Source organism: Sceloporus occidentalis, unplaced genomic scaffold (genome assembly GCF_023333645.1).
Source record: "Sceloporus occidentalis isolate IW3139 unplaced genomic scaffold, rSceOcc1.0.p SCAF_59, whole genome shotgun sequence".
In the NCBI taxonomy this organism is placed as follows: domain Eukaryota; kingdom Metazoa; phylum Chordata; class Lepidosauria; order Squamata; family Phrynosomatidae; genus Sceloporus; species Sceloporus occidentalis.
This window is the reverse complement of record NW_028317039.1, coordinates 5,242,721-5,269,233: the sequence shown is the minus strand read 5'-3', so window position 1 is coordinate 5,269,233 and position 26,513 is coordinate 5,242,721. Positions and strand designations below refer to the sequence as shown.

Genomic DNA, 26,513 nt, shown 5'->3' with positions numbered 1-26,513 from the left:
CATCAGGGTCCAGGCAGGTGCAGACATGACTTTGGTGCATTAAGAGGATTAAGACAGTCTGACTTTGTTGAAAAATTGCTTATGTGTTGCATGATAATCATGAGATTTTCAACAGTAAAAAATGTAAAGGACCCCAAATAAATAGATAGATATAGAAAATGAATTAATAGAGCACAGTCAATTTAAAATATCTAGTGTGGTACAGAATCAATTGATGTTGACCATAGTCCACTAGTTCATGTGTCCGTCCACAAACACATAAAAACATTAACAAAGAAACAAAATACTTTTTTATTTCTTCCCATTAATTAACAGAGATGTTATCAGATATTTCCATGCCCGTGTTTGTGGGCCACTATAAAAAATATATATGTATGTATGTATGCATAATCAGTATATTAAACAGCAGAAATGAATTTCTATTCTGCATTTAATGTTTTGTACTAGATAGTAGGTTGAGGAGAAACATGCTGCATCTCAGTGTGATTGCCTGTTATCTCCACATTGAGTATACAGTTGGCAATTATAATGTCCAACACACTTTCCGTGGCTGCGACAGAAAACAGAGGTAAGAGCAAAGATAGAAGTACTGCTAAAAAAAGAACACTGTTTAGGATTGAGCATATATCTTGATCGTTTGTTCCCCTAAGAACTATCATGACATATATGTTGATAATTGTTCATCCAGACGCCTGTTATCAGTCTCCTAAACACAATATGTCTCGTGGGGTATAAAAGAAGTTCTGTGGCTCTTCCACTTGTGCTCATGTTCAGATGACAGCAAACTGCACTTTCCTAGGTAAGATAAATGTATGAATATGTTTAAGACATAAAGAGACACATGGGTGAGTAATAAGACACTTTCGCAAAATCAACACGGGTGACTGATGTAGCTGATATGAAGAGCTTGCAGTCTAAAGTAAAGAGATTGATTAACAGAGACTTGGATTCCATATCAATAAATCAAAGAATCATACTTTTTAAAGTTCCTTAGAAAGGTTTTACATAGCTAATGGTTTAACCCCACAAAGGATCAGAGGCATAAGCATGATTTTAGGATTCAACGCATACATGTTGCATTATATTCTGGGATCATAAATAATAGTAATAAAGATAGTGAGGGATATGAAGTGTGAACCCTCAGAATTTTTCTAAAATCAGATTTTAAAATGTCCTTGAACAATGAAGCAGGCGAGAAGTGACCAAGTGGAAAGCCTTATGCAAGCCCAAGCCTAAAACACATGGGGTTGGAGAGCCAACCAACTATTCCTTGTTGGGGTTTCCATAAAGCGGAACTAGTTGTTTTGATTGTCTTGATTATTTGAAAAAAATAAATAACCATTTGAGAGAGAGCCGTATAAACAACGCACAGGAAAAAAGCCAACACAAGACAGGGAAATGATCAGACATATACATTTCACACCAGAGAAATTCATTGAATGCAGTAGATGACCATAGTCAAATTCACAATGGCAAATAGAAAACTTGAATTGAACAAATCAGGAGATTATTGGTACTGAATTTGCAAAATAATAATAATAATAATAATTAGGAATTCAAAATCCACCACTCAAGTGATTCGCCACAATGTAATTATCCCATTCCCATTACAGATAAGTATCACTTATATTATTTACAAACATCCAGTGTGATTAGGGGCATGACATGCAATAGGATTGTAGGGGGGCACAATGTGGGTTTTGTAATTATATTAAAATATTTTAAATTAGTAAGGCATTATTATTAAACTGGTAATCAACCCCAAAAATATTACTTTAGATGAAGTAGCATTTGAATCATTCATTAACATTTCCCCAAGTGTAGGCCTTTAATCAGCACACTTAAACATGATAATTTATAATGTATTAATCTAGATATTTATGCAAAAAGAAAATCCAATTGTAAACCAATATTCTGAAAATGAGTAAAGCAGAAGACATGTTTTAACTGGATCTGGATTACCAACGACTCGGGTGAAAAAAGATTTTATATATATATATATATATTTTATTTTTTTTATTTTATTTTTTTTTTATTTTTTTTAACATGGTCAGTCTTGTCGTGATTTAAAATTAACTCTTTTGTTGGGTCTCTTATACATATCCACAAGTGGGATATGTATAAAAGCATCTAATCAAACTGGGATTTTTCTTATTCACTTTGTCTCCATTATTTAATTCTCCTGAATGTTTTAATGTTACAGATCACGGTCAAATTATTTGTCTTGTACATTTCACAGCTGGCTATTTAACTCCTTTTTTTCTCTCCACAGCACCAGGGGAACATTAGAAGCTATTCTGAATATAACTTATTAGAACACCTGGGGTAGATATTTGAACCCACTGAAGGAGTATCATTACTGTTTTTTTTTTCTTCAGGTGTTAAACGTTTCAGGTAGTTTCTGTCCATCATGACGTGACAGGATTAAGCATAATTATAAGTGGCATACTAACACGAGACATTTACACGAGACAGGCACCAGAAGGCATCTCCGCGGGTGGCCTAGCTGCTTTGTCTGTACCACCGATTACTTGAGTTTAGGTATCTCTCGTCTACCTCCCTAAATCATTAACCCATCTTTAAAGGGCCACAAAGATCAAATGCCGCTGCTTCATCCACATTCAGTTATTGGAAAGCCTTAGAAGGGTAATCAGTCTTGTGAAGGAAAGCTTAGATCTTGCATGCAAATGCCACAGTTCCGCTATCTTTCCCCCACCTAATTGAAACTGCATGATACCTCGCAGCAGGAGAAAAAAATTTAAAGTGTAATCATATGCAATTTTTCATACAACTTCATTTAATGAGCACAGTGCCAACGAGGCCCAAAGAATTGGAATACGTGTGTGGTAGTGGTTATTACCTGTCGATTGCATCCGGTGCCTGCTGCTTCTTGTTTATTTTAGCGTAAAGGTCTTGGACGTGATCTCTCTCTGATGCGGATTCTTGTGCATCCCGGGGATGGGTCCCAGGCAAGGGGGGAGAATAAGGATGGTGGACGCTGAGGTGCGGAGGGGGCTCTTTGAAATGATTTACTTTGGCATAGTTGGGGTCCGTGTCATCATCTTCTATATCATGACTTGCATTAAAGTCTAATAATGTCTTTGCCTGCTTTTCCCGCAATTCATGGTGCTTTGCATTAATCCTACGAAAGTAAAAAAAACGGCAATATCATAGCTGTTTTTAAACAGTGATAGGGGCATTATCACATTGACAAATTGATATATCGTAGCCCATGGTCCGTGGGCTACGATACAGAAAAGCTAGGGTCAATTTTCAAAATAAGTCTGGACTGGTTATGTGTATATATATATATATTCTACAAAACAGTATAGTTGTATTGACGGAAGAAACAAGTACCGATAATTGGAAACACAGTTTAACATAAAAGGACCCTGCTCATAAGAGCTTGCAGTCTACAATATTGTATACTTCTTACACTGTTACTATAGCAACCACAACCAATCTGTGACTAGTATAACTCCGCAGTTAATCTATAGCCACATCTTGTGCTAAGCCATCTGCGTCATTCTTCAGCTTGCAAACACCCTGATGCTGTATAATGTAAGAACAGTTCAAATGTCCAAACAGTTAATCGCCTATGGCCCACAGGTCATGAACAGTACCACAACCTTAAAGGAGTTCCCAGGAACAGAGCAAGTCTGGCGGGGGAGTGTAAGTCTTTAAAATAAAAACATTTGTGTGCACAACGCAGAACGTAACATTGTAGACCCCCTGGAAGCGGGCCGGCGGTGAGTACGGTACATGTGCTTTGGCAAGCTGGAAACGTGTCCTGCTAGCAGATATCATCGGCTTTATAAAAGTCTCATACATTTGCAGGTAGCTTTGATGACTGTTTGCTAATATTGTTACTTTGTTTATTTTGCTGAGTGAGTGTTTCTGTAGATAAGTGGAAGAGCCTTCAGCAGAAGTGGTAGCAGTTGATACAGCGAGATAATTTAAACGTGTAAAGGACAAGCATGAGGTTAATGTTAATATCAGACAAAATAAGAGTTGGATTTTTTACAGAATGAAGAAGATGGGCTGACTTGATTAGCCGAACGGTTCTTACTTGCTGTTTCTATGTAATACACATCAACATTTTGGTAAAAACGGTTAAATACACGCTTTCACAATGACATAGGCTTGTCGGCAAATAAAGTACAAGCAGCTTTTTATTCTCGTCCAGTTCTGGATGGGTATCCCATTCCCATCCTATTTTCTGACCCAACATCAGCCATTGTCACGGCCTGCATAGTCTATAAAAGGTATCTAATTGTGTTTCCACCCCAAAACAAATCTAACAATAATCTCGGCATAAACTGTTAATTTCCATCGTGGTTGGCTTAGGGAAAGGCTAAAGTTTTGTACTTTTGCAAGTAAAAATGTGAAAAAGGCCAAGCTTCTATCCTGCTGCTGTTGGCTCTGGTAACCATAGCAACCGGGTTCTGCAGTGAAGAAAAGATCAAGTTAAAACTATTAGAGCACAAAGTACCCCCCCGACACACACACAAAAACACAAAGATTTTAAATCTTAGGCACAGACATCACATCAATCTAAAGCAATGAAGTACATTGATTTCCTTATCATGGCATCAGCGGACTACTGTGCGACCGACGAGCTCGAGCGGTTTATTTGTGTGTTAATTGATACCAGGCACATTCGAAAATTAACACTAAGTAAATTACAATCTATACTTTGCAGGGCGTTAACGCAGAATTAGGGAATGAACATTTGTTTGGCTGCCGTGCTTAAAACAGCCACATCTGCTTGTGTAAATAGTCTGTAGAGGGAATGCTATGCCTTAAATACAGGGTTAGTCAGTAAATATCCGTTCTTAGTGTTAATGTGGAGGAAGTGGCCAAACAGCTGCTAATGACAGACACACACACATCTTTGTGACACCTGTCCTTTCGGGCATTGGGAAACGCGAATATATATACAATTTGGTAACGTGAATAAGTATTTTGCTGCCTCAGCAGTTCAAAGTACAAAGATAAGTCAGCAGAAAGCTGCCGATACCAGCTACGCTGGTACGAGTGCCGTGGAGCAGCTGCGCATGTAACACTGGCCCCCGGAGCGACAGAGGATTCACTACCCTCCAAGGTCCGACAACCAGGTAAAGCCTTAGGATTCCCATCACATTCACGTTAACTTCAGAAGTATAAAATATACAGAAAAACTCTATAAATAATGCTAATCTAGAAAAGCATTTTACAACCCATTGTGAATCTAATATGTTGCCAGTTTCATATGTCATACTTTGTCATTACAAATACATCATTGACTGCATTGTATCTCTCAACCATCCAGTTTTTCTTTTTTTGTAAATATATTTTTTATTAATTTTCAAGGAACAGCAGAAGGACTGGGAAAAAGGGATAGGGTCAAAAAGGGAAACAGGGAGAAGGTGTACAGGTGAATAGGACGGGCGGGAGGAGGGAACAAGGAGATAAAACTGGGCAAGAATACCCGACGCAGCGGGCAAACGCATTACAGAATCAAATGTAACACCGGCATCTGGACAGCCATGTAGACACAGCGGTCCTTACAGAGTAAGAATAACAATCAGTCTTATCAGACATGAGCAAACAAGAAACGGCGGCGTCCAAGTAAATAAAGGCGGCGTGATAAGGCATAGTACATAAGACAAGTAGACCTCCCCACCACCCACCCGGGAGGGAAAAAAGGAATCAAGGTAAGGAACTAGAGGGAACAGCAAGAGGGGAAAAAAGAGGAGGAAAGGGATAGCAGAGGAACAGAACACACAGACAAGACACCAGGAAAAAGACAAGGACACACAAAACAAAAAACAAAAACACACGCACAGGGACGGAGGTCCCACCCGGCACCCCACAGCTCACATCGCGAAGCAGCAGCATCACTGCAGCAAGAGAGGCTTAGTAAGAGGGTCCAACAAAAACGAGAGCCAGTGAAACCACGTCCGGAGATATTGCGCATGACGGTCCTCGGATTGCAGCACCAGCTCCTCAAACACCCTGATTGACTCAACCCGGTCGATCCATTCGCGAAAGGAGGGCGGAGAAGCGTCCTTCCAGTGAAGAGGGATAAGCGACCGTGCCGCAGTTAGTAAATGACGGGTCACCGACTTTTTGAAGCCAGCAATGGACTGAGAGGTATGACTGAGCAGCTAAAAACTAGGTAGGAACGGTGGAGGGTCATCTGAAAGGCGTTAAACCGTCTCAAGTACACTCAACCAGAACGGAGCAATCTAAGAACAGTCCCACCAGATATGGAGTAGCGTACCAGGAGCCAGAACGTGTCGGAGGAGTCGGGAAAAGCCCTATGGAGCGCCACAGGCGTCATGTACCAGTGGGTAAGGAGTTTGTAGGAAGTCTCCTGTGCCTTCGTTTGTCTGGAGCACTTGTGGATCAAAAGAAAGATCTTGTCCCAATCAGACTGTTCCAGCATGATGTGCAACATCTGTTCCCAGAGACTCTGAAATCGTAATGGCGCGGCTCTCGGGTGCTGAAGTAGGAGTTGGTAAAGTAGGGTCTGGTGCACAGTGATTCAAAACGAGTAGGAGCCCTAGTGGGTGTGTCGGATCCCAGGAGGGACGTGAAATAACTGGAGAGTTGACAGTACTGAAAGCGTTCCAGGAGGGAGGGCCCCGAGTCGCGGCATATGTCGGTCAGGGAGCGCAGTGCATTGTATCTCTCAACCATCCAGTTTTTCATGATACAGTCCCATTTTTTTTGCACACTTTGCCTCTGTGCAGCCAAAGACCCCACTGCCCCTCTTTTGGATACATTAGGTATAATGGGCTCACTGGGAAGATCCTCTGAGCTCCCTTGCCTAGTTCAACGAGCTGTGATATTCAGCTCTTATTCTAAAAAGTTATTCCATTCTTAGGATTTCAATCAAAAAAAGAAAAAAATGGTTCTGAAAGCTTATTTCATTTGACATCGTTTTCAATGTTGGCCAATAAAGGGTATCAACTTCATGTAAATGTTGCCATTAATCCTTGGTGTCAGGATCCTGCAGGCCATGGCCCCAAATCTTTAAATGAGGGCAGGGGGCAACTGTCCTGTGCCTCTTGTGTTACCCCTCCTCTGTCTCTGAAATCTAAAACTATACACGGTAAAAAGTTGTAGGCTCTGAAGTGAAAACTGTGCATGCTATTTTATTAAAAAGTCTAATGAATACTGAAAAGGGATGTAACTTGAGAAAAGTATTAAATATAGTGAAAAATAAAAATGAAAATATATTCCACATGGCAAATGGTATTTATTTCCATTGCAATGCCTGTTAAATTTTAGAAATTTCCATCAGATTTGAAGTGTTTCATAAGTTGACAGCTATGTCTTTTTTATTGAAATCCACATGTGTTCTATCTTAAATTCTCAAATATGTTTTCTTTTCTAGTAAACGAGAGGAGACTCTGATAAACATCCCTTACGCCTTAACGGCACTATATGCAGTAACAGGTATTATACTCAGGAGGGAAATTAAATATATGCAAAAGAGATCACCATGATTTATAGAAGCCGGGAATAAGCTTCCTGCTTAATATATTGATCTGAGTGAGCATCTCTGGAAATGATGTTTTTATTCACCAGAGACACTTAAATTTTATGTTCTTGGTGTTAAATTCCAAAATTCACAGGATAAGTACAATACAATATCCATATGGCATTCTTTATTTTTCTGGAGTGTCCTAAAATTGCGTCTTACATTGCAAATATAACCGAACAGTAGATTATTTTTGCTATTTTTTTTTGCTTTAAAAAATTTTTTAAGCATTTATATCAAGCTCAGCCTCTGTGTTGGTGCATCTTCATAAAAGAATGCGTAATGTGTCAGACACAACACACACAATAGTGAGATGTTACCGTATAATATAAAACATGAGATGCAAACCTTATACTTTCCCTTTCAAGAACATTGGAAAGAATCTGTTTGTTCTCAAGGTTCTTCCCAGGTCTGGAATTTGCTTCATCTTTCAATCATAAGAGAATGATTAAAAACACTGTCTGCGTTTACTCTGTAAGTTATCATACACAATGAGTAAAAACACTAAGGAAAAAGTCTAAGCCATTTTCACAGCAGAAAGAGCTCTTTGTATGAGCAGCTGTTGGTTCTATGAGAGTATTTCTTTTTGTAATTATAGGCAACAAAGTTTACATTACTAGCGACTTTACAGAGACCACGGTCAAAGACAAAAGGTTGGTAAAGGAAGGCGTAGATCTTTTTTCTCTTACAATATAAAAACTCATCACCACATGATAGGATATTTATGTTTCAAGATGGATAAAGTGAATGGGTATTTCATATGAATCAGTTACATGCAGAGGTGTATCTACTGAAAATAGCGCCTATGGCAAGCACTGAAATTGCGCCCCTGTCCAAATAAAAACCCATTTACTAGCCCCTGCTGCCTATATATATATTAGTCCCTGCTGCCGATAGAGGGTATAGATCAACACGCAAACCCAGATCAATTGAAATTCACTTGTGATCTCAGCACTGAAGATATATATCAAATAAACAGAATCAGACATACAAGTCCTGTATTTGCAGGTATACAATAATAATATATGAAACGTAGCATCGCAGGTATAGATCAACTGAATAAGACATATTAACCCTGTATTTGCAGGTACACATAAATAATGTATGGAAACATAGCATTGCAGATATGGATCTACAGAATAACACAAAAACCCAGCTTTGCAGGTAAAGATCAATTGGAATTCACATAAAAACACGGCATTAAAGGTATATTTAAAACCCCCTAAATTACAGGCATAGATCACAGGTTGCACACCGCAAAGCCAGCCCTGGCGTCCACACTGCCGACATAGAACCTGGCCAGCACCCAGATTACACACATAAGATTTGCCATCTTTGTCCCCAAATAGCCCACCACAAGTCAACTTTGTCCCCAAACAGTCCGGCCTGTGCCATCTTTGTCCCATATACACCCTGCCTGTGCCATCTTGGTCCCCAAGGCTCAAACCTCCTGCTAGTGCCATCTTTGCCCTTCCACAATTATACATCTATGATACACAAACACTTTTACAGTCACTCACTAATTCACACTTTAATTCAGAGAACTCATCCACACATTAACTCATGCACTCCCTCATTCACTCAATGCATCCACACATTAACTCATGCTCTCCCTCATTCAGACAATTCATCCACACATTAACTCATGCTCTCCCTCATTCAGACAATACATTCACATATTAACTCATGCTCGCCCTCATTCAGACAACTCATCCACACATTAACTCATGCTCTCTCATTCACTCAATGCATCCACACATTAATGCACACTCTTTACTTATATCTACCCCCTCCCTTATCACTTTTTAACCCCCTCCCTCATCACTTTTTAAACCCACCCCCTCCCTTCCTTCCTGATGCGGAGGAGATAGAGGGGCGCCTAGCAACCGCTCGGCGCCCCTCTATCTCCTCCGCATCAGTGTTTAAAAGCCGCTCGCTGGTGCCGGCATTTCATGCAGAGCGCCGCAATATGCCGGCATATTGCGTCGCTCTGCATGAAATGCCGGCACCGGGATGGGGGTAGTGGGCTCATGGAGGAGAATGAGGGGCGCCGAGCGGTTGCTAGGCGCCCCTCTCTCTCCTCCGCATCAAAAAAAAATAAAAAATGAGATGGCGCCCATGGCACGTGCCATGGCTGCCATACCCTATATACGCCTCTGGTTACATGGATGGTTTCTAGGTGCAGATTTTTTTCTCAGGATTAACTCTAAATATAGGTTATTTTGTTAATCAGATCTTACAGAAGATGTATGATAGGCTTATGTTCCCTCAGAACTGTAAAATAGGGGGCTTTTGGTGGACAGAATGTCCCCTGATGCCATGACCAGCAGTGTGTTTTGGCTTTGGTATGCACAGGCAGGGTGAGGGGGGCACCTCTGCTGGCTAAACCAAGGAGGATCTGTCTCCCTGGACATCTGCTGCTCAAGTCACTGGATACAAGGAAGAACCCTCCCCAACTGGCCTATGTACTCTAAAGAGGACTGTGCTACATTCTCCACAGTATGCTGTACCCGGCACTACAGGTCCTGGCTATGATTTCATATACCAGCACTCGGCAGTGAGGACAGCGTCCGCAGAGGTAAATGCTCGAGGAGGCAGTGAACCAAGATGCGTTGTTGGTTATGGCATCATCCACACCCTGTGACATTGCTCCACCAGAAGCCAGGAATTTTATAAGTATGTGAACAAGCAGTGGTTCTTATGGCCTACACAAGACTTTCCGTGATGGGGAAGTTGTGGATGACGGTTATTCACAAATCTACTACATGATGTCTGCACACTTACATACAGATCGATGGTCCTAGAAAGCAGAATGCATTAATAATGTACTGTATTTGCTCGATTATAAGACGACCCTGATTATAAGACGACCCCCCAAAATCTGAATATTAATTTAGGAAAAAAAGAAAAAGCCTGAATATAAGATGACCCTATAGGAAAAAAGTTTTACCAGTAAATGTTAATTCATGTAAACTATTGCATTTTTTTTATAAAAGCTATGATTGAGAAAAATATTTTTTTGTTTTTATTTCCTTGTATTTTCCAACCTGCCCCCCAGTTACGCACATCTGCCCCCAGGTTTGCCACTCCAATATGGCACTGTGGCCCATGATATGCCTTTGAACACTCTATATGCCACTGTGCCCCATGATATGCCTTTTAACCCCCTATGTGCCACTCTGCCTCCAGAAATGCCTTATACCCCTATATCCCATTCTGGCATTTAGGGGGTTAAAAGGCATATTATGGGGCAGAGTGGCATATAGGGAGGTATAAGGCATTTCAGGAGGCAGAGTGGCGTTAAGGGGGTTAAAAGGCATTTCATAGAGCCTCCAGAAATGCCCTATGCCCCCATGTAACACTCCCCCACCCCACACACACTTACCGGTGCTTCCAGTTTCCTGCTGTATTGCCGGGGCAGCGGGTTGACGTCTACGCGATTCGCGTAGGTAACGTCTGCTGCAGCCGGAAGGAGGTGGAGTTGGCAGCGGGGATTTGTCTGCGTCCATCGCGCAGACCTTCCCCGGCTGTCGGAGATCAGAGTTCCCCGCACCGGTAAGTGTTTGTGGGGTGGGGGAGTGTTAAATGGGGGGGAGACAGAAGGATCCAGGTCCCCTGCAGCGGTGCGGGGGATCTGGATCTTAGTCTCATAGTCAGACCTCTATTTGAGGTCTGATTATAAGATGACCCCGATTAGAAGACGAGGGGTATTTTTCACAGCATTTGCTCTGAAAAAACCTCGTCTTATAATCGAGCAAATACAGTATATAAAATAACTCAAAATGTAACACTCGGAAGCATACTAGGATAAGCCTTAGTTCTGCGGTACACAGGCTGGAAAATATTGGTTCAGTGCAAACCTGTACACTGGTATTATTTTAGTAGATTATTTTAGTCTTTAGATACCCAGTGCTGGTTGTTTCTTTTTAAAGTTAAACCAACAAATCCTGCTACTCCTGGAATGCTCCTCCCTAGTGTATTACGGCTATATACCACAAACGACGAAATTTTTAGGTTATACACATTCATTTTTACAAGTAACCTTTTGGTGAATGACTAGAGACTAAACTGGGGAATATGGAACAATCACACAAATAATATTGTTTTATAAATCACTTCTAATTACAAGCTATGTACAATGCTTATACGACAAATATCATACTTTAGCTCTGGGAATCAGCTGAATAAGTGTTTAAAAGTTCACTAAGAGGATCGAGCAGATGGAGTCTGGCAGGATGGAGTGGAAAGGATACAACCAGGTCCAGTGGGATGTAGGAAAAAAGAAAAGGTCCGAGGTCATTTACCTTAACTCTGCCTGTCTCCACTAGGTTGGGCGTGCGAGTATGATTTCCTGTTCTGCCGCTAGTTTCAAAGCACAGAGCAGGAAGTACATTGAACATGTGACACCAGTTGGGTCAAAAGGCTTAAAAGGAAAGGATACAAGAATTCACAATGTGAAGACTACAAATGTAACCAAATAACAGAATTCTGGGATAGACTGCTATCTAATAACGCCATCAGACAAATGGTACATTTGCTAATCAGTGCAAGAGGTGTAACTGCTCCTACCAACGGCACAACCAATTATTATTTAAAGCGATTAACAGAGGGGAATGCAGGAAGTGAAAGAAAGAAGGGTTATGGGATTAACATGAGTAACACTACAGCACCTACTCCCCAAACTACATTTATATGACTTTGTTTACCAGCCTACTGGTCCAAAGGCTGAAAGTTTCTAATTTATTGCTTATTTTGTTTAACATAGAATGAACAATTATACTAGACAGAACTAAATCATCCTTAGTACACCTAAAATAAAACCTAATATAAACAGTTATTGATGATAAAAAAAAAAACCCAGTACGTTACTAAATGCAAATGTGGAAAAACTCAATACCACTTGATGATTCTGCAACCTGTAATGATTTGAATGAAATATCTTGTAAATCTTTTGTTTTATTCGGAAAAGGAAAATACTGCACGGTAAGCTTCCTTTATATATAAATAGAGAGTGGGCCAAAGAAAGTAAGCAATAGTGGGGAGGGAAATACATCCAAAACCTTTAATAAAATGGAAAGTATGCTAAAAACCCCCGTTCTCCCTTTTTATTAGATCACTTAAATAATTTTGATAACTTATGTTGTCAAAATACAATATACAATTAAAATATCATATGACCATCTACTGTGCTGACAACCAGATCTCTAAAAAAAAAAAAAAAATTAAAATTATTTCTTGGAGCAATGAAACAAAAGCCAATTCTTTTCAACGCTAAACTACACTACTGTATGCACCACTGGATTTAAAACTATTATAATATATTAAATTTTATACAAGACTCACTTTAAACTAATACCAAAAAGCATTATCTTATTTCAGACAGAACAAAAGTACCAGTGTTTCATTCTTACCTAGAGCCTTTTTTTTTATAATATATATATATATATATATATATATATATATATATATATATATATATATATATATATATATATATATATATACGGAAGCTAAAACGCAGATGGTTAATCATTATTTTTTGTAAGGCGTGTGGGTTCTTCGGTTGTTTAAATATTTGATAATTCTGGAAGCTATTCCTCGAACTTGTTGTGCAGTGCTTGTTTACTCAGATTGTGACGAGTGAACTCCACGCACGGCTTGCTACCTTTCTTTGTCTTCATTTCTTGTAGATGTTATCTGCGCATACTGGGGAGTGAGTATTTTGTTTTGTCCAGTCGATATCAATGTATGTGAAACAACTTATCGGGATCAATATTTCAATACGTCTATCACAACATCCCTAATTATTTTATTTTTTTTGCCATTCCCTTTGTAGTTATACTCTATCACACTCTGCGGGAGTCGTTTTTATGTTTAATTTCAGTGAGATTCATTCCCACATCTAAACTATGGTGTAATCACTTTGTGAATGTATTTTTTTTTCTCAAAAGCATTGTTTCCTGAAACATGCAATACATCTTGGCCTAGTGATTTGCCTCTGCCAAATCTATTGTTCTCCAAGCGCGGAACTGGAATTGCTTCCCAGGACCATAATTTCTTCGTCCCTGTCATTGCAAAAAAAACAAAAAACCCAAAACACATGCATTCATTAATCTGTGTTTTAGACTTAAAAAAAAAAACTGTAATTGGCAGATGCTTTACTGACATTCTATAAAACAGATGTCCAATGTTCTTCTCAACACACGAGAACAGAAGAATCCTTGCAACCTTCACCATGAAATACAAAGTATCAAGGAAAATATATATATATATGGGAACGGCAGTTTGACATTGAATTTAACTCTCTGAGTAAATATGAAGCAAACCAATGGCTTTGAATTAACCCTTTGATTGGGAAAAGGGGAGACCTAGCAAATAAGTTAGGAAATGTATATGATACATGGATTTTCTATTTTACTTTATAACGTAAGATTTCCCATAAAATTGCCTCCTAAACGGCTGTCAATGTACGGTAATTTTAGGTTAAATGATCTTCATATATTTTACAATAACAAAAAAAGCAATCATGGAGCAAGTAAAAGCGTAATAGGTCAGATATGTTTCAGCTAAATTAACCAATGCTGACAGTTTCTATCAAATGCCATCAAGCAAACAGCTGGACAAAAGGTGAAAAGGGGTTAAAATTCTTGCCAATTAACAAAAAATGAATTCATTTGTAACTGAAGAATGAATGAAACATATTTAATTCATAGCACTAGATCTTGAGAAGCCAACGCAGTAAATCCAGTAGTTGTTTGCTATATACCTGCCGGGTATGGGGAAACACCCCTGTACGCTCACATAATCTATATGTTATTAAATTTGTAAGACCTGGCACCACCACACACAGAGCATTTGCCGATTTCCTTAAAAGAACAGGAATATTCGTAGGAATGAGCAGGAAGTAGACCTGAACTTCAAAGGAACTTTCTCGGCAGTGAAATGCCACAGGGCACCTCTTTATGAAACACCTTTCAAAAAGCATCCTTTCCAAAAACATATATAAAATAAAACAACAAATTGCAATAAGAGGTGGAAGGAGACGTGACTTTGCTATCTCCTTCCTGAGTCCCAAAAGTCTGGCAAATAACCAGAAAGCTCCACACAGCCTGCTCAGCAAGTAGCCCACTTAACATATACCCAGAGAACAAGGGCTGCAGGATGGATCTGAATAAACAAAGGGGATTAGCTGGAGGCTCCAGATAAGTTCACATTTAATATAATGACAGCAGGAAGAGAGTAAAAGTCACTGATCTAAAACACGGTTTTTATGACACCTTGCCAGAAACCCAATAATGGATGAAAAAGGATTTAAAGAGGCTGGCAAACTTAGACAACGCCAAAACCTGTCACAATCTGTTTTTAAGCAAAAAATAAAACAGTAAAATAATCATCTAAACAGAGATAGATAGCCAACTAGATAGATATAAACGGAATTAAAACAATTGCAAGTATTTAGTTCTGAAATTTTTACCTTGCTATTTAGATTTGAGATCAACCTCTAATCAGACATTATATGCTTTTTTACACCATCCACAACTGCAAAGAAGTAGAAAAATAAAACATCTTTCACCTTGTAAAAACTGGGTTTGAGAGTTTGTATGCGAGATGCAATAAAACATCACACAGGACAATATGACTTCTGTAATTCAGTAATGTAAGACTGTTGGTAAGTGGTCTGAATATTTTTGCAACACACTGTGTGTATATATGGGCAAAATGCACGCACACACACACACACACACATATATATCTATATATACACAGCATGCAAATAAAGTTGATGCACTCAGCGGGTTATCTTTTTATAAAGTTTATTGGCCTAATGAAGGTCCAATGTTTCGGCTCCCAATGAGCCTGTCTCAAGAACAAATATATTTAGAGCTGGGAACTTTTAAAAGTCTATTCCAAGACTTTGATGATGCCTGCGACATGTGCATGAGGTAGACATTTAAATACCATCCAGCCACAGGAATGGGGAGACTGTTGGGGTTAAAGGAAAAATTTCTCAAAAGGTGATAAGAGGTCTGAAAAGAAGATCCCTGAGCACAATTGGGGTGACTAGCCATGGGAGAGGCTGCGAAAGAAGAATCCCTGAGCCAAGTGTTGCATTACCTACCTGCACCTGTTTGTTGGTATGGAGCAGGTTTTCCAAAAACTGGCTTAGCTGACCCTGATAGCAAGGATAAAATAAGTGGCATTGAGGCATTCAGCAATACCAAAACAAAATGTAGGGACCCCATTAGAACACTCCTAGGAGCGACCATATTCACCATATTGAAAGGCTATATGCATTTCAAGTATGGTGGTGCCCTGCAGCCATTGTTGCTGAAGTGTGTTGATATAGAGGCATTCAGCCACACACAAAAAAGCCAGGGCCCCGTTTGATTGTTCCTAGGAGTGTTCCAAAAAGCCACTTGCCGACACGCTGCCTCTAACAAGGTGGCGGCACCCATTCAAAATAACTCCATTATTTGTGTGGGTTCACTATATGAGAGAGAAGAAATGTACAGCTAAATACAAACACTGCAGAAGCGTTAAAACAGCCATTGTCACGAAGGGTACAAAGAATAAAAAACAGCTCTGTGCTTATGGGGTTAAAGTGCATATCATAACTAGAGAATCCCTTCAAGGATATTTTTTTACCGGTAAGAAGCAAAAAGTTACGTAGCCAAAAGTGTTCCGCCATTACCTTCTCCTAGTAAATATATCACTACAGCATATTAAGGGAATTGCGACTGGTCTCTGAAATCACCCATACACATGGAATCAATCAATATCCAATAACAAATGACAAATGTTTGAGTAAGTGTCTAATACACACCGAAGGAATGGATTCCCGCTTCTAGAAGATTCCAAGGACAGTATACTATGCATACTATAACTCTAGGTCGGAACTGGACTATATAAACTGAATATCACGCTTATGGCAAATGTCTAACTATCTCCATTGAGTCTTTAATGAAAGAGGATACCTTTTTATTAGGCCATGAGAAATAACGCCTTACAGAAAATGTGGGGTCAAACGGATTTCAGGGACACAGCATAATCAAAGAAGTTGTGTGCTTTTCAATGTAATCCAAATAAATGTGTGGCTTATGGTTTTATTATATAAAAATGCTTTAAATTAACACATGACAGTAAATATGGCTTTCTAATATACACCCGTCGCTCTAGACACCGTTAGAACACATTTTCAACACAGCAGCTGTTAAGAAAATACGAGCAAACCCTTCGTGGACCCCTAACTCTAACCACTGATCGCTAATTAACTCAACATCTCTCCACGCTCACTTTTAGCTGTACTGGAAATGGAAAATTCAATGACAGAAGTATTCATTTTGCACCACTGTATAGTAAAAGCTCTGAACTAGATATTGATTTCCTTTTGGTGCTTCAAAACACTCTGGAAAAAGGCTTAACATGTGTATATCGATCAAAGGAGGAGTTTGCCTGCTACATATAAATGTACTGTTCCCAATGCCACAATGAACTCCATACTCCATGGCTACAGGTGACCGAATAATGGAAAACAACAGATCAAAGGCACGCTGCCACCCATTATATATAATATCAGGCACCTATACATTGTATAGAGTACGTAACTATTTAAAGAGCATTTTCTTTGCCCGTAAAAGTCCATAACAAATACACTTGTGTTTTCTGTTATAGTAATAGAAGAAATACCATGCTACTACAGTTTAATTATAAAAAAAAAAAATCACAATATAATATGCATTATGCTTATATCCAAAAATAGAATTGACTGACAGATAATCTCGCTCTATATATAAAACAATAAATAAAATGAATTAAGAAGTGTAAAAAAAAATACTGGGACATCTGATTTTTTTCCCACCCCTTTTGTTTTTAAAAGCCCCCACCAGCATGTATTAATATCAGAGCAAAATTACAAATATTCTCCTTGTCCAGAATTGCTTCTATGTCTATGTATTTTATGTACATAGCAGCTTCCCGTAGTCTAATAACGCGCAATGTGTTTTGTGGGGCTACACAAGTAAATTATTAGAAGCAAATAGTTTTCTCCTTGAAATTTCACGGGTTTTTTTCTATTTGATATAGAGTGTTAGGCCAAAGTGAAAAAGGAACAGGGTTAGTAAAGGTCACCATAAAATGCATTCTACTACATCTTACTGCCTCCTGTACAGTAATGGAATAATAATTACTATTTCCAGCCCCGCTACACTCTCTGAGCTTTACACAGCAGTGATTACTCAATTTAGCCCAGGGTCTGCTGTTTAGCTGTTGTGTCTTAGCCCACTCCACACCATGTTTGGACTGCTACTTGGCATAAAGCATTGAATCAATTTAAGACTTCAAGTCTGGCTCTGTGTGTAGGGATCAAATTGGCTTGTTAACATTAGCGTGAAATTCTGGAGAGTTAGACATTTGTTCTTATCTCAGGCAGATTTTCTTTTCTTTTTTTGGGGTGGGGGGGCGAGGACATGCATGTAAACCTCCAGTAATTTCCTGTTTTCAGGATGTATTATAAAACATTACAAACATATGAATTGTTATTATTAGAACCAGAAAGGTTCACTTTTATGCTGGAATTTATTGGGTTAAATTAAATGGGTTCATGGGCAGTTTGCTATTCAAAGCCAAATCTAAAACTGATTTAGTGGTGGCTGAATCCAGTCGCCATTAAAAAAGACACATGACAATAGCAACACAACAATAAATGACATGTGTGTGTCTTAACACATCATTTGTGAGGGTTTTCTCCTCCTACCAGACTTTGCTTTGTCTGTCATGGAAGCACAAGGGTTTGAATTACTATCACTATTGTTGAAAACATGGAGCCTTTACACAGCATTTTCTAGATTTGCTGCTAAAGACCAATTGCTCAGTCAACAGAGCAAGATATCTCCCCACATGTCACTATTCATGGTAGCCACATGCCCTATGTTTTTGTGTATTTTGTAACATCTAATACACCATGTCAACAATGATCTGTATGGCATCCTGCATGTGTCTTCTCCTCCTCATCTGAATGTCCACATATTCCTATTCCAGGAGGACAGTGAGTATGTAGGACCTTCTGAAGCCCCCTGAATGGATGCTGATTGCTGAAAGACTGGTGAAAAGGTTGATGGTGTGGGATGGGAGATGAATGGGTAAAGAGTGCAATCCAGGGGGGGGTTAAGAAGCTGTGGTGGTGCACCCTGGCTAGATGTTTGGTCCTACATGATAGGGTGCTGCTGTTGAGGCCAAGGACTATGAGTTCAAAAGAGGGACTAAAACTCCTAAAGGGGGAAACTCAGGGTTATTTATTATATTATTCATCAAGTGCCTGGAGAGGGAGAGTAAACATTTCCAAAAACAGTAAAATTCACAATAGCATTATTGCAGAGGTGGGCTCTGCTCTTGCAAGCTTACAATGAGATACATATATCTCGGGCTGGGCTCAGTTGCTGAATATAACTATTATTGAACCTAAACCTCCCATAGACTGTAATGGAAAATAAGATAAAAACAATAATATAGTTTATCTCAGTTAATGAACGCGCCCAGTATATCTCTGTTCTCTATCTAAAATTCCAGTTGCAGTCGGTGGATATACTACTTTTCAATTAGTTGTGATACATTTATATCTGTCAATTGAATCCTGCCCTTGTGCATTCACAGCTGTATTCAGTTCTTTTCCTATTGTAATGGCTTCCTTTGCTGAAAATGGCATTTGTATGAGTGCTTCATCTCTAATGCCAGTCATAGTATATTAATGCCAATCTAATTTTTCCTTTCTTCCATATTTTTCAGTGCCCTCTTCCTCTCTCTTAACCCTCTGAGTGTCTGGCCAGTGTGTGAATCACGACAGAACAACGCATTGACTGCCTATTTGGCAATTAGAAGGTTAAAGATAAACAGCAAAGCCAATATTCCAAGACAGTATGCATAATGCATGTGTTTAAATGTTATGTCCCTCTTGTCTGGATTTGGCAGTTCAATCATGCCATTTGGAGTGATAATTAAAGGGATGGTTTTTTGTCTAATTACAAGCTATGTTAATTAAACAAGGCATGGTAAGAAAGTTACCCCGGCATGCCTGTGGATTTCAATAGAATATTTCTAAGATTGTAGTCTTTATCTGTTTCTTGTATAAATAGTTATTTGTTAGCAAGGATTCCCACTAACACTAGTAAACTGGTGCCATTGTTAGAAGCTTCAATACAAATACAATGGCCCTTTATTTAACACACTGCAGTTCTGTGTGTTTTTGATCTTCCAAACCAGGGATGTCAAACAGTCATCAAGGACCAGTTTAGTATTAGGATTTCTCTTGTATGTGTGCATTCATTGTGCAAAATGTAGCCTGAAAACTTGTTTTGCTTGGGGCCCTTAACAAATGGAGTAATGAGATTCATCATTGATCTATGGGGCCCCATCAGAAGAAGGTTATGCATGTTTTACACAGATTTATTATGTCGTATCAATACATTATATTTTTATACATGATAATATACCTGTTGCATATCTTAAAGCATAAATAATCAAATCCATGCATATTTTAACAATGGGCTTTTTTTTTACCTGTGACCCTGAAAACCCAGAATAAAGTGGCCCACTCATACATATTTATTAATACAAAATTGGGTTGCCAGGTCAAAGACTTTGGCATAGCTCCCAAGTCTCCCTCTATTGAAGGCTCAGTCCCATTTTGAGGCCTAAATCTCCCGATGTCCCTCTTTTCTAGAGCACAGAAAGCTTGCTAAGTATGAGGGCAATACAGTGTTCCAAATCCTTAAAAGTCACAATAGTATGTATAGAAACAGCAGAAAATTGGTTTATAAATTATGTTCCGTAAATAAATGCATTCTTCTTGTTAAAAACACACTTCAATACATACATTAATATATACATAGCTATAAATAGGTCACAAAATCACATGAACATCACATGAAAAGTGTTGGTAAAGCTATTATATCCTGCCCCTCTTTGGTTTTTGAAATCTTGGGTGGTAGAGTACAATATGATCATGGTCACTGTCATAATGGTAAATACGCCCTCTTTTTCTAGCATGCAGGCAAAACTTCAGTTAAAAACAGTACCTGATATGAGGCTTTGATAAGCTACAGATCTGCAGGATGCCTATAAGGTCCTCACTTGCTCATATTTATCTGGCAACACATATTACCCCATTGTTACAGGGCTGTTGAATATGATGGCACTATAAAATCATTAACATTTGTATGACTTTAAATAGTAAGTTAATTCAACAAGAACCCTTGTTTTGGCTGCACCAGCAAAGTCAAGAAAATAGTGCATTGTTAGGAAATGTTGGACATATCATGAGGCTTTGCTATCCCTTTAAAACCTAAATGGCCTTGGGAGTCATTGTTCTCAACCATCTAGGCCATGAAATGATATTTCATACATCAACACTACTTGCCTTATAGCTGGAAAACAAAGAAAATCCCCGTGTCATCAGTGAAGTCACATGCTTTAGATTAATAGATCCAGAGTGTATAACTGTGAAAACAGCTATTCAAATGTGGATATGGATATGCACATTGAAGTACAACAATCCTTCCAAAATCCATTACAAGGCCATCTCACAGCTGTCTCATACATTTTCATGTTCTACGCATAAATGCAGCCTTGCCAATAGAAAACCTACATTGACATTAATGGAAATTTTTCGAAGACACGTCAGTGATCAGAACAATCACGTTTAAATTAAAACTCCCCCAATTTTTCTTGTTGAAGTGAATTTGCCACATATGTTTCTATTTTTGCTTGTTCGCTCTGTGATCAGAATTCGCAACATCCTTTCTAAGTCAAGGATACAAGAATCAGCAACCCATCAGTGCAACGCAGAATTCTGTCGGTTGCAAAACTTTGTAGTTCTATTTTCACTAACAAAGTATTACTAACAAATACATTTTACATAGCAAAAAAAGTTTTGTGTTATGTACTTAAGTGTGTTGAATTGTACCTTTCCACGCCCCCTAATAGAAGGCATTTGCATACCTTTGAGCATTTCATGTTGGGCCAACTTAATTGGGGGCATGGTTAGAGGTGAGGTGTCGAGGAGGTGGAGGAAGGGAAGCAGTGGGACTGAACGCTACATTACGCTTCCCACCATCCTGCTGTGCTTAACTGAAATGCGCCACAGGTTGACCATGTGAGAGCTGTGATCGAGGTATGTGTTGCAAAAGCACAGACCTTAAGCAATGTCACATCTTACTGGGCAGGCCAGTGGGACAGTTGCCAAAAATCATGACCATTTAGCAAATTGAAAGTTTGGGAGGTATCTGAATCCTGACTCTGCCCACATCCCGCCCCAGTCATCTTCTTGTCCCCAAGGTAACACGTGAGCATCTAAACCCAATCCATATGTCATTCCATATGAAACGGTCTGTACAGCAGCTTAGAGGAATTTCAAGTACCTTTCCTACGCAGCTGGAGATCAGGAACAAGATGATGCTTAGATGCAGTCTTATTCACAAAGGATAATAGATACAGAAAATACATTTTGGCTATTGGCTGCATTCTGTCTGTTCTGCCTAACAGTAATTAACTTCCCTCTTTTATTATTTTTAAGTGACTTTGATAAAAAGTGCTTTGGTTGCAGCTCTGCAGTAATAAAGTTGGCCGTTAAAATAGAAAACTAAGAGATTGATTCCACTGCACAATATAATAAAAGTACAAATGTAATAACCAGGAACTATTAAAGTTGAAACTTTCCTCCTAAACTTGCCTTGAATCACTGGGATCTAAATCATTTTACTAAAACAAAAGGAGGAGACTTGTGGACACTAAAGATCCAGGCTTTCTATGGTAGGCGCTGAATACATAGCAGTGTTACAAACACAATATTTTTGCACAAGATCATTGAATCAAACAATATAATGTAGCTTAGTAGCACATTCCACTAATATAACAGCATATGTGCCACCATATGGCCTAATGTATGAAATCAAAACCATGCGTACAACAAAAAGGCAAAACATTTAGCTGGTCACAAATAACAAGACTGCAGAAACGACCCAAGTCGCAAGCACTCTAAAAATCCTAATTGTATTGGCTCACTGGCTCACCAACAACCGCCTTCAATCCAAAACTATTTTCTGTAAATAAAATATACTGACATTCAGTCATAGCTACAAGCCACAGTACATCATTTCCGTATCTTTCGCAGTTCTCTGAATATCGGGTAGAGTTTCTGGTTTTGAGTGATCTTCCTTATATACATTTTCAGTTACACATTGGAGATGTTTTTCTTCTGAAAAATGTGCATTGTCCAAAACATTTAAAGGGCAAAAAGGAAGGAATCTTCCTTAGAAACATACAGAACAACCTATAGAGCCATCACTGGCCACGTCTATTCATGTATTCCTGAGAACCATTTTGTGCATTAATCCTTGGAAAAATCAATGCCTCAATACAGCCTGAAATCAACCTTTGTGTAGGGTATTGCTTATTTTCCCGATTCCTAAACACAAGGAACTCCAGTGGATAAAGTAAATGACAAAAATTCTCACCCGCAGGAACCAAACACAAATACATTAACAACCTCTGCATGATTTCTGTGCTGCAAAAGGGGCATGTAGTATTTTCTACAACTTACACGGATGCAGTAAGACAAAAAATAAGGCATTTGAGAAGATCTTTAATTTAAAATGTATTTGTCATCAGATCCAAAGGTCATTGTTTTTTCAGTACCAAAAGTTTTAACTGTTTAATATAGTCATCTAATCCACAAGCCAGAGTGTACACATACAAGCATAAGGATCATCTCTACTGGAAGAAGAAGAATTTTGAATGCCAGACCATGGTTATTATTATTAGAACAGAACAGGGCGGATGGGCTGGCGATCGGCTGAACAGCTGTCACCTCCTGGCAGAGGGGCTGGAGCAGGTTTGCTGACAATGGGTGAGATTCTATATCATTATCACTTGTGATTACTGTCACGATAAGGGTTTCTGGTTGTGTTATAGCTGCCATGGGTTCTATATTGCACATGCCGTGGTATCTACAGAGTTGACATTTATGATATCAATATATTTGAAATTATGGCTTTGTTGAAAAAGACAACAAAACAAAACTTTCAACACATGTAACAATGAACCATAATCACACCCTTACGGCTCTATTCATCAGCTTGAACCTTCCCAAACTATGTGTCGGGTAGTGTTTAGCTAATTCACAATTGAGTATTAATGCTTAAATGCAAACACTTATTTTGTGAACAGCGCACTGCATCTCCCTCTTTTGATACGGTCAGTGATCTGGAGGGTATACAGTATAGAAGAGTAACAAACAGGGCTGCAGATGCAACTTGGTCCCTCTGTGATGAGGGCTTGCTTGATGGTATGCTAGAAAGATCTTCACAGATCCTCTTCTCCTGTGCTATCTACCAGGGAAATGCCAATTCTACAATCACTTCCTGTATGGAATATAACTACGGTAGGTAAGTTCCACAGCCTGCAAAATGACAAATTATTTGAAATGTAGAGAGCCTGATCCCATTCTATTGCAAGAATTGCAAACCTGTAGAAAACATGCAGGTTGAACAGAAGTTAACCTCACACCTTTCCCAAACTTATTTCTTAATCTCTTACAAATCTGCTATTTTTATAGCAACGCAAAAATCATTTATTCATCATGATGTGTAAATCTGAACATATTTGCTATAGTCACTGCTAAGCACATGTTGTTATTACAGGCTTGTCTGAATTACTAGTAAAGATTGATTTCATCAACCTGAACTGGAAAAAAAACCTATATCAAATGTGGCAAAATCCCAGTCTGTGATTACAATGCTGACATTTTAACGTATTATACGAGGAGGAGGAGGAGGAGGAGCAGAACTATCAAAACTCATGCATTTCTAATGAGTAAGGTTTTTGCGCATTTACAGCCTCCGCCAGTCATATGCTATTTGTTATAGTTACTACTGTGTCCATAAGACACTTCACTCGGTGACATTTCACTGCAACACCAACAATCCAACACTCAGTAGGAAATATAACTTTGTTCTCAGCAGGTGTTGCCTAGTAAAATGATCCAAAACAAACCAGAAAAATACCCTAATTGCATTTGAAACGCCTGAGTCCCTGTTATTACATATTTATAAAGCATTGCTACTGTATATGCCTGTTTACCATTCAACAGGTACCATGCTGATGAAAGGCTGGGTGCCAACTTTAGATTCAAAGAACTTCCCAAGAAAATTACTGATTTATTCATCATGCAAATGAATTATGTAACGCTCCATACGTATGCATGTGCTTTACTCATTTTACAGGTTTGAGATAATGTATACAATCTGCATATTATCCTGTGTGATGACATTTAATTACGCTTAACTCTTTATTTAAACTATTTTGCCTTTGCCTGGGTCATCACAGACATATCCTTTCTATGTATAATCAGTTTATGGATCATAGGCCACAAATCAAGACAATCCTAGTATCAGAAAGTATACAAATCCATCCAGTCTGAGGTTCCTGTAGTTTGCAATGGAAGGTTCTCGGCTCCAAAGGCATGATATTAGGTTAACCTACCTAAAGCTCAAAACAACTGATAGTTGGCCTCTTACAGTTTGAGGGCTCGGCAAATACATTATTAATTTGGTGGATTGGCAGTAACTTCATGGCCATTGAATTTTGCTTTGGCTCACTTACATTCCTTCCCTCCTCATGAGTTAATTGGGCCAGGCATTGGGTTCAAATTCTTTAATAAACAGAAAATGCACACTGCACAAAGGCTATTGAAATGATTCAAGATCTGTGCTGTTAAGTGTATGAAGTATGTTTAGAACCTTTTATTTAGCATGGAAAAGTGAAAGCTGATAATTTTAAAGCAGTAGAAACAAGAATTTTCCTTTACAGATGCATGAACCAAGTAATGAATGAGGAGAGACCTATTGCAGTAAAGTGCATGGGACAACTACCTAGCAGAATAGCATATTACGGTTACTTACTCTTAAAGTTCTTATTAATGAGTATTTTGTGGAAGAGAAGTAGACTGAGTGACCCACTAGGATTGTTATGGAATTGGCTATAAAAACCACTTATGATTTTCCCAATAGTGCTAGGATTTCGTGAATATGCTCCCAGCAAAAAGCACAGGACGGATGTAAAGTTTAATATTAAGGGGCAGGGTAATTTTTTGGCTGTTGTTTGAAGTATTCCTTTTGGTAGAATCTAGCAATCTACACAAATGTAATTCTTTCAAAATCACATTATTATCAGAGTTGTGTTCCTGGAGTGAGGTATCCATTTCCACTTGTTAATCGTTTTAGTGGAAGGAGGAGGACAGAAAATGATGATCCATGGCTTTTTGGATTTGCACATCTGTGCGACCTGAGTGTTGTTAGGGACGTAGCTAAACACGAGCCAGATATCTGGAAGACCTCCAAGGAACTGTAACACTGTAAGAATCACTTCCAATGTTCTAACACAGAGCATATTCCTGGCTGCAGAAATACTAGGACTTGATGAGTCTTTTCAGGATACCCAGATGCTATGTCAGAGTAATAAGTAAAGAAGCAGATGGAAATGTCTGTGAAAGGCAACTGCGAATCTATCACATCTAAGTTGTTTTAGTTGGATGTGAAATCAACAAGGTGGTGACTTCTATAATCAAACAACTTAAAAAATGTGACTGTCATTCATTTACCAGAGCTCGGCATGCTATAAGCTGTGTCTAATTCTCACACTGATTATTTTATATAGTTTTCTATTTTTAATACCACTACAGAAAGTAACTTCATAGGTGTCCCGGGAATAGCTTTCTCCTAAAGGAAAACAGATGTACAAAAATAGTGTAAATTACATCAACACATAATCCATATTGTTTCCCAACTACAAAATGCAAAAAAAAAAACAAAACGCCACATAGACTGCCAAAACGACACATTTTCTGTTGTAGACCATGAAAAAATATAATCTGAAATGATTCAATGATGATATTGGGGTTATGTATATTTTTTAAAATCTCCCATAATATAAA

General features: G+C 38.7%; 1 protein-coding gene across 1 annotated transcript in view; it reads right to left on the bottom strand.

Annotated features, from left to right (window-relative positions):
- LOC149287583 (partitioning defective 3 homolog B-like) overlaps positions 1 to 26,513 on the bottom strand; it is a 532,650-nt gene that overhangs the window by 171,221 nt on the left and 334,916 nt on the right. The window contains exon 21 of the mRNA XM_089492770.1: positions 2,861 to 3,142. Coding sequence (XP_089348896.1) covers positions 2,861 to 3,142 — 282 coding nt within the window. The remainder of the gene's footprint in view (positions 1 to 2,860; positions 3,143 to 26,513) is intronic.